A 14,022-nucleotide genomic window follows, 5' to 3' on the forward strand; every position below is an offset into this window, starting at 1 on the left:
CAGAGCCCAGCGGGTCGATGCTGGGGTGGCCGTGAGTGTGCCATTGCACTCCAGCCTGGGTGACAGAGTGAGACTCCAACTCAAAAAAAAAAAAGAGAGAGAGAAGGGGAGAGGAAGAGGGCCTGGATATGAGGAGGACCCGGTGCCCAGAGTCTGAAGCCTGCAAATCTTTAGTTGTGGCTGGTACACAGAGCTCAAGGGCCCTCTGATTGTAGCTTTTCTGTACTGACCTTTTACTTAAAGTTGAGTAATCATTTTTTCACTTTTTATGCATATACACACACACATACACATACACATGTATAGATCTGCTTCCTTGAGCTCCTGGCTCAGCATGAGAAAAGCATTGTTATGACACCAATTCAGTTAATTCCATTATTAATTCCATGCCTGTTATTTTGGTTATCATTTGTTATTGGTAAATTCATAATTTAATTTAGGCATATTGAAATATTTAAATTAATTCATGGCTCAGCTCATCGTCTTCTTCCTCCAGCACCCTGGGACCTTGGAATGGGTACTGCCAAGCTCACTGCAGTTAGCTCTTTTGGAAAGGATAAACTGTATAGTCCAGAGACTCCACTATTCAGTGTGCAAAAAGTGAGATGCACTTGCTGCTCCACAAAGGGCAGCTCTCAGGATCTTTAGAAAAGGAATTTAAGTTTGACATGATTTCTATTGTAGTAGTTCTTTTTATTACTCTGAAACAGTAAGTTAAGACCAAATTACAGTTAAATATGAGTTGATGATCACATTATATGCCATGTAAACGTTTTGGGCACTGATTTAGGTAAAGTTGGTCTTCCATGTTCAGCAGTATTACAGGTATTATTATAGTGGTGCTGTGGATAGAACAAATCGCCATGTAACTTTTAAACCTGGTCTATTACATGCTTCATTTAAGTGGCTTATTCATTTAAACATTTTCACAAGATTGCAGAATATGGCTCAGCTTTTAAAATCTCACGTGCCACTTTCTATCTTACGTTCAGGACAGGGTTGTTTACTCCAGACATGGCATTTGAAGCAATAGTGAAGAAACAGATTGTGAAGCTGAAGGGGCCTTCCTTGAAGAGTGTAGATCTGGTAATACAAGAATTAATCAACACTGTCAAGAAATGTACCAAAAAAGTAAGTTTGAATTCTGTGGCCTTTCAGCAAGTGACTATTTGGTTTCTTATCTTTCCTGTCTGGTTGTGTGATTCTCTTTCCCTGATCCCCTCCCTCAACTTTGTCATAGACATCATGTGTCTGCTGTCGGGAAAGGATTCTGAAAAGGACTGAGTGGGAATTGCTTTCATGAGGAGGAGGAATATTGTCTTTTGCATTCCAAATATGGCTGGTTAGACCAGAAAATGCATATTTTGGTCAATTTTTTTCCTTGTTGTATTAAGCAAATATACAAAAGAATTCTTTACAAAAGAATTCTTTTATGTATCTGCTTAGGTGAATGCCCTAACTCATTTTTTTCTTATGTTACATGGATGAGGTAATTGTTAGAGGAAAGGACTCATTGATGTTATGTATAGCAATAAGAAATGTTTCTGAATTATAAATGAATTTCACTTGAGCCTGGGTGTTCTGAGAAGGGGCAGTGAGAGTCATTACCTAGGCCCAAATCTTGGCTCTGATACTTACTGTCTGTGTGACCTTGGGCATCATACTTAATCTCTCTCGTCTTATTTATTTATCTGTGAGACGAGATGATGATGATGATGATGATGATGATGACAGCTCAGTGAGGATGAAACAAGATGCCTGAAGCCTATGGGGCACCTAACACACCGATTAGCCGCAGTGAGTGCTCAGTAAATAGTGGCTGACCTGTCCATTGCCATTTTAGCAGCAGCCAGTGCTCTCTACCCAGAGTGTCTGTTGAGTCTGCTGTGGAGGTGATGGGGAGAGACTTGGCAATTAGGGAAATTCCACACTGAGGAGTATGGAGCATGTGTGCTGAATTCCTTGGAACATTAAAGGAAGAGAATCAGCAACAGTGTTTAAGGCAGGGTCAGCCTAGCTCCATGAGAGATAGCAATGGTCCTTTGAGCATTTCTCTGAAGTATTTGTGTTTTTGTTAGTTTTGTTACCCTTCCCTTTGTATATGGCTACTAGGAGTGACCTTTCTGAAAAACCAATGGGGAGAAAGAAAGAGTAAGAGAGACAGAGAATGTGAAAGAATATGAATATTGGTTTTCAGTGATCTGGCAGAAAACTCGGGTGAAGAAGAGATGTACACAGTGAAAGAGGCAAGCAGGACAAACTCCCAGGTTTGAGTGTTTCAGGGAAAGGAGGAAATGAGCATGCCTGGGACCCAGAAGGAACTTCCTCTGGAGGCCCAGACTCCTCTAGAGCTCTCACTGATCGTCCACCTCATTCTCTAAGCTCCTGGCCTCTCTTCTCCAAAACAGAAAAGCTTTAGGAGGTAAGAGACTGAAGAACAGGAAGAAGAATGCACATGGGGATGAAAAAAGCAGTATTTCTACCTGTGCTCCATTTGGAAACTTGAAGCTGGTTAATAACATTTTACATCACTGCTGCCCTTGCTGCCTTTCAAAAGACCTGTCTTGTCACCGGTTCACTCAGGTCCTCTTCACTGACCTCCCAAATGATTTGCAGGCTGACTGATACTGTGTTCCCTAGGAACCACCAGTTACCACTCTCAGCACATGGAGGCGTTCACAGACGGCTTCTCTTTAGGGTGTCTGTGCACTCTTGCTTTCACCAGTTCACCTGTCTTCCTTACAAGGGACAGTTGTGTTGTATTTGTCCTCAAACCTGTTGAGCAACTTGTACTTCTTACTTGAATTATATACTTTAAGTGGAGAGTTCACAAACTGATCAGATGCAAAAATTCTTTGAGTTTCATTTTTTTGAACACTAAGCAGAATGCTTTGAGACTTACTCAATGTCAGCTACAAAAGCTTTACTTTTGCCTAGGTGCAGGCAGGATGATGGCAAAAGGATGCACTGTGTAGGGAGGGGGTCATGGCAGCCTGGGTAGGTCCTGCATTCAAGTTATTTCACAAGTGTCTTCAGGTTCTCCCTCCACTTGAAAGAAAGCAAACCTGGAAATCGTAGAAGGAGGATGTGGTTTATGTAAGACAGAAGATGCATAGCTCCAATCAGCAGACCCATATGCAGAAAACGGGCCTTGGCCGTACATCAAAAGACTGACACATGTGTGTACATTTATGTTTTAAGTTATATAAAGTGTTTATGGTATGTATAAGTCATTAAAAAAAATCATTTCCCATTTCATCCGACTTACTGGAAAGCCGGCAGTCAGTTCTGATGGCATGGGATGAGACAGCTTGTTCCCAGACCCTTCTGGCTTCCATTCTGTCTCCCTCCTTTGAGCCTTCCTTTCCCTCATGCCCCCGGGATCAGGCTTCTATATATTTTTCCTGTCTTCTCAAAACATTCGATAGTTTGCCATAAAAAATAAGACCAAGCTTTCTCCCAGAGATTATTGTTTCCCTGCAGCTTTCTTCAGTGAAGGATATTTATTGGCCTAAACTGGAAAAATCTGAGGGCTTTGATCAGGCTTGACATTTGCCTGCTCTCCCTTTGTGGCTTCCAAACATTATTCCTGTACCTTCCTGTGAAGAGTCTTTTATTAAGGCCAGGTGGCACCAGCTTCCCACCCCTTTCTGATGTTCACCATCACATGTTCCTGGTCATTTCCTTGCGCTCCTCAAGATCTTTAGAACCTGGCTTACATTTTTCCTCTCCATCCAAAATTCACCCTCAACTTGGAAGACTTCAGTGTACACATAGAGGTCATGTCTGACACCTAGTAGCTGCTGTTCTTTGAGATCCTTGAATCCAGTGCCTCTTGGTTCAGTCCACACTAGTACTGCACTTCCATGACCCCTTCTGGCCCTTGGTAAACCTTAAGTCCCAGGGTCTGAGGAATGTTGATCATGCCCTCCTACCCACTTTAGATTTTAAGCCAGCTGGGGAGTTAATAGAGGAGCTCTGTTTTCAAGGTTTGGAATTGAGTGTTCTGTTGCTGATGATAAATCTAGACTGGAAAATGTGACTGAAACTTGCAGCTGAGTGGGAGCCCCCATCACTTCCTTTTCCAGTGTTCAAGCTTGGAGCCCATGAATTGGATGGATGGGCAGATGTATGTCCACCTTTGGCTTTCTGATATGTTACTTCAGTTCTGCTTACATCGACTTTGCCACCTGTTGAAACTCTAATGCTGGTAAAATTTACCAATTGTCTTTATTTTCTTTCTCCCAGGTTCCTGAAGAGCTGGGAGATAATTGTCTGTTTGTTGAACTGGTACCACAGTATATTCATGGGCTTCTATTAGTCTGGTCTTAAGTCCAACCAGCAGTGCTTCAGTGTCTTGTTAAGTAGTGGCTTCCTGCTGTTCTCCACGATAATGATGTTAAATGTTTAACCCTCTTTCCAAGCTACCACCATCGCTCTTAGTGAAGATTTCATTGAGAAAACAGGCACCATAAGTGGGAACATTGACTTCTTTTCATCTAAGCCTGCCCTCACCTGTGCTCATAATCACACTCTTGGTATTTGGCTGTGTCTGTTGAGATAGTGTCCCTGAACAAGGCTGCCTCTCATCTTTATGTTCACCTCCTTAGAGAACGCACTCTTTTGATTCTTCTGTTTTCTGAATCACACCTTCTCCACCACTTCTTTTAAAATCAACAAGTAAATATATTTATGTCTGTCCTAATTTCCTTGCATTCCTCAGGATCTTTAGAACCTGGCTTACATTTCCCCCCCTCCATCCAAAATGACAAGGACTTATCTACCACCCTGTTTCTCTCCTTTTCATGACCAAACTTCTTGGGGGAAAAAGTAATTTATACTTTGCTGTCCTTACTCTCTCACTTCCAGTTAACTCCTCAGCTGAATCTGTCTTCCACCCCACTATTCTGTGAAGATAATTATGATGAAGACAGTCAGAGTCCTGATTGCCAAATTTAATGGATATTCTTATTCATTTTTTTTTCTGAGTTGGGGTCTCCCTCTGTTGCTCAGTCAGTAGTGCAGTAGCACCATTACAGCTCACTACAGCCTTGACCTCCTGGTCTCAGGTGATCCTTTCATCTCTGCCTCCAGAGTAGCTAGGACTATAGGTGCACACCTCCATAACCGATTAACTTTTGGTATCTCATTGTGGTTTTAATTTGCATTTTCCTGACTATGAGTGATGTTGAGCATATTTTCATATGTACTGACCATTTGTATATCTTCTTTTGAGAGATGTCCATTCATGTTGTTTGCCCACTTTTTAATGGGGTTATTTGCTTTGTTCTTATGGAATTGTTTGAGTTTTTTTAGACTTTGGATATTAGTCCCTTGTCACATGTATAGTTTATGAATAGCCTCTCCCATTCTATAGGTTGCCTATTTACTGTATTATTTCTTTTGCTGTGCCAAAGTTTTTTAGTTTAATTAAGTCCCATTTATTTTTGTTTTAGGTGCATTTTCTTTCTGAGGTTTTAGCCATAAATTCTTTGCCTAGGCCGATGTCCAGAAGAGTTTTTCCTAAGTTTCCTTCTAGAGTTATTATGGTTTCAGATCTGATAGTTAAGTCTTTAATCCATTTTGAGCTAATTTTTTAATATGGGGAGAGATAGGGATCAAGTTTCATTTTTCTGTCTGTAGCTCTCCAATTTTCCCAACACCATTTGTTGAATAGGGTGTCCTTTTCGCAGTATTTGTTGTTGTTTGTTTTGTCAGACATCAATTGATTATAGGCATTTGGGCTGATCTTTGGACTCTCTATTCTGTTCCACTGTTCCATGTATCCGCTGTTGTTCCAGTACCTTTCTGTTTTGGTTACTACAACCTTGCCGTATAATTTGAAGTCAGGCAGTGTGATGTCTCCAACTTTGTTCTTTTTGCTTAGGATTGCTTTGGCCATTCTGGCTCTTTTGTGGTTTCATATGAATTTTAGGATTGTTTTCTAATTCTGTGAAAAATGATGTTGGTAGTTTAATAAGGATTGCATTAAATCTGTAGATTACTTTGGGTAATATGGTCATTTTAACAATGTTGATTCTTCCAATTCATGAGCATGAGGTGCTTCTTCACTTGTTTGTGTCCTCTGCAATTTCTTTCATCAGAGTTTTGTAGTTATCCTTGTAGACATCTTTCATGTCCTTGGTTAAATATGTTCCTAGGTATTTTAGCTTTTTGGCTGTTATTGTAAATGGAATTGAGTCTTGATTTGATTCTCAGCTTGGTCAAAGTATATAGCAGTACTACTGATTTGTGTGTTTTGATTTTGTGTCCTAAAACTTTACTGAATTCATTTATCAGGCCTAGGAGTCTTTTAGAGAAGTCTTTAGGGTTCTCTAGGCATAAAATCATGTTGCTGGCATATAGAGATAGTTTGATTTCCTCTTTTCCAATTTGGATACCTTTATTTCTTTTTCTTGCCTGATTGCTCTGACTAGGACGTCCAATACTGTGTTGAATAGTGGTAAAAGTGGGAATCCTTGCCATGTTCCCATTCTGAGGGGGAATGTGTTCAATTTTTTTCCATTCAGGATAACATTGGCTGTGGGTCTGTCATATATATTTTTTATGATTTTGAGGAACTTTCCCTCTATACCTGTTTTGTTGAGGGTTTTTAATCATGAAGGAATGCTGGATTTTATCAAATGCTTTTTCTGAACCTATGGAAATGATCATATTATTTTTGTTTTTAATTCTGTTTGTGAGTCAGGCTCGGTGGCTCAGCCTGTGATCCTGCGCCTTTGGGAGGCTGAGATGAGTGGATTGCCTGAGCCCGCAGGTTTGAGACCCGCCTGGGCAGCAAGACCTCATCTCTACAATAAATCAAAAAATCAGCCGGGCATGGTAGCGCGCACCTGTAATTCTGGCTACTTGGAAGGCTGAGGCGGAAGGATCGCCGGAGCCCAGCAGGTCGAGGCTGCGGTGACCGGGAGCAGCCACAGCACTCCAGTCTGGGTGACAGAGTGAGACTCCAACTCAAAAAAAAAAAAAAGAAGAAGAATTAATTCTGTTTGTGTAGTGGATTATGTTTATTGACTTGTGTATGTTGAACCACCCTTGCATCCCTGGAATAAACTCACTTGGTCATGGTTTTGTTTTTGTTTTTGTTTTTTAATGTGCTGTTGAATTTGGTTTGCTGATATTTTGTTGAGAACTTTTGCATCTATGTTTATAAAGAATATGGTCTGTAGTTCTCTTTTTTTGTTTTGTCTTTTCCTGGTTTTGGTATCAGAGTGATCCTGGCCTTGTAGAATGAGTGAGGGAGGATTCCCTCCTCTTCAGTCTTGTGGGATAGCTTCAGTAAAATTGGTACAGGTTCTTTGAAGTTCTGGTAGAATTCAGCTATGAGTCCATCATGTCCTGGAATTTTTTTAGGGTGGGGAAAACGTTAAATTACTGTTTTAATCTCACTACTCATTATTGATCTGCTCACGGTTTCTTTTTCTTCCTGATTCAAGGTTGGGGGGTTGTATGTTTCCAAGTTTTTATCCATTTCCTTTAGATTATCTAGTTTGTTTGCATAGAGGTGTTCATAATAGTCTCGGATGATCTTTTAAATTTTCATTGTATCAGTTGTACTGTCTCCTTTTTCATTTCTGATTGAGCTAATTTGTGTCTTCTCTTTTCATTTCTTAATTACTCTAGCTGATGGTCTGTCAATTTTATCTTTTCAAAGAACCAACTTTTTGTTTCATTGATCCTTTGTATTTTTTATTTCAATTTCATTTACTTCTGCTCTGATCTTTGCTATTTATTTTCTTCTGCTAGCTTTGGGTTTGGCCTGTTCATGGTTTTCTAGTTACTTGAGGTATGATGTTAGGTTGTTGGTATGTGGTCTTTCAGTCTTATTAATGTAGGTCTTAAGCACTATACATTTTCCTCTGAGTACATCTTTGTCTATGTCCCAAAGGTTTTGATAACTTGTTTCATTTTTTAAACTTTCATCTTGATTTCATTGTTGACTCAAGGCTCATTCAGGAGCACACAGTCTAACTTCTATGTTTTTGGTTGGTTTTGCAAGTTCTTCTTGGAGTTAATTTCTAGTTTTATTCCACTGTGATCTGAGATGGTGCTTGATATGATTTCGATTTTTTTGACTTTATTAAGACTTGATTTGTGGTCTATTACATGATCTATCTTAGAAAATGTTCCATGTGCTGATAAAAAAATGTATATTCTGTAGTTTTGGGGTAGAATGTTCTGTAGATGTCTGTTCGTTCTATTTCCGCTAGAGTCCTGTTTAATTGCAATGTTTCTTTTTTTTTTGTCAGTCAAATTTAGCAGTGGAGGTCCAATGTTTCTTTGTTGACTTTCTACCTTGATGATCTGTCTATTGCTGTCAGTAGAGTGTTGAAGTCTCTTACTCTTACTGTATTGCTGTCTATCTCTTTTTTTTTAGGTCTAGTAGAATTTGTTTTATAAAACTGTGGGCTGTGGTGTTAGTCACATATATATTTAAAATTGTTATGTCTTCTTGTTGAATTAGTCTCTTTATCATTATATAATAGCCTTCTTTGTCTTTTTAACTGTTGTTAATTTAAAGTCTGTTTTATCTGATATGAGAATGGTTATTTATGCTCAGTGTTTGTTTCCAGTTGCATGGAATGTTTTTCCCCACCTCTTTACCTTGAGTCTGTAGGAGTCTTTGTGAATTAAGTAGGTCTCTTGAAGGCAGCAGGTATTAGGGTTGTGGTTTTTTTTAAATCCATTCCACCAATCTATATTTTTTAGTGGGGCTTTGAGACCATTTACATTCAGAGTTAATAATGATACATAAGGTACTATTCTATTCATCATACTGATTGTTATCCAGTTGCTTTATTTTCTCTATTGTGTTGTGTTCCATAAAGTCTGTGAACTTTATGATTTACAGTGTTTTTCTACTGGTATATTTTGGCCTTTTGTTTCAGTATTTAGAACTTCTTTGATTACTTCTTGCAGAGTTGGTCTAGTAGTGACAAATTCTTTCAGCATTTGCTTGTTTGCAAAGAACTTCCTTTCTCCTTCATTTTTGAAACTTCGCTTTGTGGGATACAAAATCCTTAGCTGACAGTTTATTCTGTTGGAGGAGATTGAAGATGGGGCCTTAGTCCCTTCGTGCTTGTAGGGTTTCTTCTGAGAAGTCTGCTGTTAATCTGATTAGGTTTACCTTTGCAAGTTATTTGATGCTTTTGTCTCACTGCTCTTAAAATTTTTTCCTTCATGCTAACTTTGCATAACTGGATGATTATACACCTTGGGGATGATCTTTTTGTAATGATTCTTCTGTTGGTTCTTTGGGCTTCTTGTATCTGGATGTTTAGGTCTCTGGTAAGACCAGGAAAATTTTCCTCCATTATTCCCTTAAAGTAGCTTTTCCAAAACTTTTGCTTTCTCTTCTTCCTCAGGAACACCCATGATTCTTAGGTTTGGAGGTTTTACATACATCCACATTTCTTAGATACTTTGTTCCATTCTCTTAATTCTTATTTCTTTATTGCTGTCTGATTGGGTTAATTCAAAAGCCTCATCTTCAAGTTCTGAGATTCTTTCTTCTGCTTTTTCTAGTCTATTGTTAAAACTTTCCACTGCATTTTGTATTTTCTTTAATGCTTCTTTCATTATCAGAATTTCAGCTTTTTTTTTTAAAGGTATCTATCTTTTTGTAATTTTTCATTCATGTCGTGAATCATTAAAAAAATTTTTTTTATGTTAGTTTTCAATTTTCTCCTGAAGTTCATTTACCAATTTTTACCATTACTCTTTTGAGTTCTGTGTCCAGAATTTTAACAGTTTCATTTTGGTTAGGGTTCATTGCTGAAGAGCTGGAATAGTCTTTTGGGGTGTTGGAGAAGAGTTAGAGTAGTCTTTTGGGGTGTTGGAGAACTGTTTTTTCATATTGTCAGGATTATTTTTCTGGTTCCTTGTCATTGGGTAAGCTAGTCCTTCTTATTTGAGGTTGACAGGAGGCTGACATAGGCATTGTAGGTTTCCCTTGGTTATATATATCCTTGGTGTGGTAGGTTTCTCAGTTGTCAGATGTGGCAGCCCTGTGCTGTTTACCTGCACTGGCTCATGGTGTCCTGAGTGGCTGGAGTGGCTTGGAAAGTGTGGTTAATTGGCATGTGGGTCTTCCCCAAAGCTGAGATATTATATCCAATGTGGTTGACTGTACTGTTTTCCTTCTGGCCAAGGAGGTGATGCTTGTGAGAGAAAGTTGGCTATGATGGTGACTGTAGGGTTTCTCCTTGGCAAGTGTGGCTCCAAGGAAATGCCCAGCCAGCCTAGACTGGGGGCAGGGCTCTGGGGATTTCCCAAGTTTTCTGTCTGTTTTGAGCCTTCTGAGGTATTGCAGGGAAAAGGAGCTCAAGCATCCCACAAGTGTGCAGTCTTAACTGTCCCAGTGGGGATTAAGAGGGAGTCCCAGTCCTTTGGGGATAATGCAGCCATGCAGGGCAGGCATAGAAAGAATTCTCAAGGGGAGTGAGAGGTTGCTATGGCAATGCACCCCACCCTCCTGCCTTGGCTTCAGGCATCTGAGATCTGAATGTCAAGGTCAGCCAGCCTCAGGGCCTCAGGGCCTCAGGTGTTCTCAGGCAACTCCCCAGCAAGGAACCATCTGCAGCTGTGGAGTTTGCCCTTGGGGCTTGTTCTTTTGCAAACTGGCTGGAAAGCAGCAACTCCATCCTGCAAGCTGGAGTTCCTGGGAAATAGCAGCTGGCAGTGCTTTCCTACACCATAGCAGAGTACAGCTGTGGGGAAGACAGTTTCCTGCGAGGGCCTGGGGTCCCACAAGGCTCAGGGAGCCCTGCAAGTCCATTGATGGAGCATAGAACTCCCGAATTCCCTTTACTCACCTTCCCCAGTGTGTCTAGAGGCTGTGGTGGACTCTGGTGGTGCAGATAAGAGTCCAGCCAGTTGCAGCCCTTGTCAATGAATTTTTTTCTCCTTTTTTGCTCTAAGTGGTTATTATCACTTTTTGGGAGTCTTGTGGAGAATGCTGCTGGTCTTGTTCTGCTTTGGGTGCTGAGGAAACTCTATCTTGGTTTACTCTGTAGGAGAAGCTCACTCTAGCTGCCTCATATTGGCCATCTTAATCATCTCTCCCCTAATGAAAATATTTTGCAGAATAATCCTGACTAGAGTTGAGGATTCTGGGACTTTATTACTTGCTCCCTTTTGAACACGACCCATATACAAGGTGACTGTATAATTTATCATCCAGTACAGGACATTTTTGAGATTTAAAGTGAGTGCTATTAGTACTTTCACTGCAGAAATAGGAGAAAACCAAGACTGCCCAGGATATGTGAAAAGGTGGAGTTATTCCAGCAGTATTGTAATTATACACACATTTCTATTACAGCATTTATATGTGTAAACTTAAAACACTGTTTTCATTTACAACCTCTCATGTTGGATGTCTTATGTGTAGAAACTTTAAATATTTTTTTTTCTTAAGCCACATAAATAAACATCAGTGAAAACATATGGTATTTATGTGTGTTCAAACAATACAGCACAAAGCTAGATTCTTAAGCCAGGGAAGGCATTTCTTTTCAGATATTTTCTCACTGTTGTCTGTGGGGCACTGGAGGACAAGACAGGAACATTTGAGCTTTCTGAGCTACCTGGCTTCATGCCAGGGACATCTCAACTTTGGAATTTTTCTAATGGGCATCACTGTTCAGCTGCTTTTTCTTTGCCTCCTGTTCTCCAGTGCATCAACATGGGGTGCTGAAGTTCTTCTCAGGAAGCACTGAGGGGAACATCTTGCTTTTTTTAACCACAGTTTAGCAACTGTGCCATTTACTGGCCTCTTGGGAAACCACATTTTTGGATCATCATCATACCAGTTAATTGATTTTTTTTTCCTACTTAGAAAAAAAGAAAGTTTGGCAAGAAAAAAAAAAGGATAACTTAGTTGGCTGTTAGAAATACAAGGAAGAGCCGGGCTCGGTGGCTCAGCCTGTAATCCCACGCCTTTGGGAGGCTGAGGTGAGTGGATTGCCTGAGCCCGCGGGTTCGAGACCCGCCTGGGCAACTTGGCGAGACCTCATCTCTACAATAAATCAAAAATTAGCTGGACGTGGTAGTGCGCGCCTGTAGTTCCAGCTACTTGGAAGGCTGGGGCGGAAGGATCGCCGGAGCCCAGCAGGTCGAGGCTGCGGTAGCCGGGAGCGGCCACTGCACTCCAGTCTGGGCGACAGAGTGAGACTCCAACTCAAAAAAAAAGAAATACAGGGAAGGAGCTTTTCATTAGAAGGTTCTGTTAGGAGAAATGCTAACTTTTGTGGCCTGTTAGGTAAATCAATATCTGGCTTTGAGTACACACAGCTAAACAAGTGAATCCAAGTCCTTGCTGTGACTTACATGACCCTGCATGACCTTGCCGTTTCATCTCTAAACTCATCTCCTCCCTTCTCCTCCTCTCAGTCCACTGATTTCCTTTTGTTTTTAACATGTCTGTGGAGCCATTGCCCTCCCCATTCTCAGTGTTGGGAACACTCTGCCTCCAAATATCTGTGGGCATCGCACCCTGGCTTCCTCCCGGGCTCTGTTCACAGGCCTCCTAATCAGAAGCACTCTGGCTTTTCTAACTATGGGGTCACAGCCCTCCCAACAGACGCCCACATGGGCTCACACATGCACATCCCTTCCCATCCACTTACCAAACTTTGTTTTTCGCTGTAGCACATACGACTGTGTGCCTTATATGTGTCTTTTGTTGTTGTTGGACTATAAAGGGACCTGGGGAATATAAGTACCCTAGGAATAAGGACTTGGTTTGTTAAACACATTGTTCTATTTGCAGCCCCTACTATAGCCAGGTTTTCACTAATAATTATTGGATAAACACTTGAAAGACTATATTAATCATATATCATTGCCTTGGCAGGTGGCAATCAGTTTGACTGAAGTAAATTTTGCATCATACGCAAAGAGGACTTTCATTTAGGTCCAGATGGAGGTGCTGTGGTTTTTATGTTATATGAAAAGACTTGTGTTTCACTTCCTTGAAAGGATGTCCAGTCAAAAATGCTCTGCTCACGTAATAGGCTTTGGTATCTAGGCTTCAAATCAGGCTGGTTATTTTTTAATTTTATTCTTACTTTTATTTTTTCAGGTTGGTTATTAAGTTTGAACTTTTTATTGGGTATTGTAGAGAATTCAGACATGGGACTTGCCTTTAAAGGGATAGGAATCTCACCTTTTATCATTAATGGCTTTGTGATCTTTATAATTGATTTCTTTTTTTTCCTTTTTTCGTTTTCTTTTTTTATTATAAAGATGTGGGGTACAGTTCAGGGTTAGGTATACAAACGTTGATTATGCAGGTACCCTTGTTGATGAGGTATGCCCCTCCCTCCCCTGGAAGTTTCTTTCAACTGCCAATCCCACTCCTCCTCCCCTGACCGTTTCCCACTACTGCCAATCCCTTTCTTTTTTCTGTTTTCTTTTTTAGTTGGAGTCTCACTCTGTCGCCCAGACTGGAGTGCAGTGGCCGCTCCCGGCCACTGCAGCCTCAACCTGCTGGGCTCTGGCGATCCTTCCACCTCAGCCTTCCAAGTAGCTGGAACTATAGGCGTGCGCTACCACTCCTGACTAATTTTTGATTATTGTAGAGACGAGGTCTTGCCAAGTTGCCCGGGTGGGTCTCGAACCCATGGGCTCAGGCAATCCTCTCACCTCGGCCTCCCAAAGTGCTGGGATTACAGGCTGAGCCACCGAGTCTGGCTGCCAATCCCTTTCTTATAGTAGTATGATAATTGTTCAAGGTCCGCTTATGAGTAAGAACATATGGTACTCTGCTCTTTGTTTTTGTGATAGATCACTGTGTATCATGGACTCTAAATCCATCCAAGTTGCTGAGAAGACAATATGTTTGTCCTTCTTTATGTCTGCATATTATTCTATTGTGTATTGTACCACATTTCTTTTATACGGTCCAGCTTCGATGGGCAGTATGGTTGGTTCCATGTTTTTGCTATTGTGAATAGAGCTGCAACAAACATACGTGTGCAGGTATCTTTTTTATAGAAT

At 40.7% G+C, this 14,022-nt stretch overlaps 1 protein-coding gene across 2 annotated transcripts in view; it reads left to right on the forward strand.

The window, feature by feature from the left end:
- The window catches only part of DNM3 (dynamin 3), a 440,346-nt gene that overhangs the window by 71,582 nt on the left and 354,742 nt on the right, over nucleotides 1–14,022 (forward strand). For both annotated transcript variants that reach the window (XM_021718845.1, XM_008070637.1), the window contains one exon: nucleotides 993–1,131. In XM_021718845.1, the coding sequence (XP_021574520.1) occupies nucleotides 993–1,131 (139 nt within the window). The remainder of the gene's footprint in view (nucleotides 1–992; nucleotides 1,132–14,022) is intronic.

The sequence above is a fragment of the Carlito syrichta genome, unplaced genomic scaffold, assembly GCF_000164805.1.
Source record: "Carlito syrichta isolate Samal-C Ts95f unplaced genomic scaffold, Tarsius_syrichta-2.0.1 Scaffold313876, whole genome shotgun sequence".
NCBI lineage: Eukaryota > Metazoa > Chordata > Mammalia > Primates > Tarsiidae > Carlito > Carlito syrichta.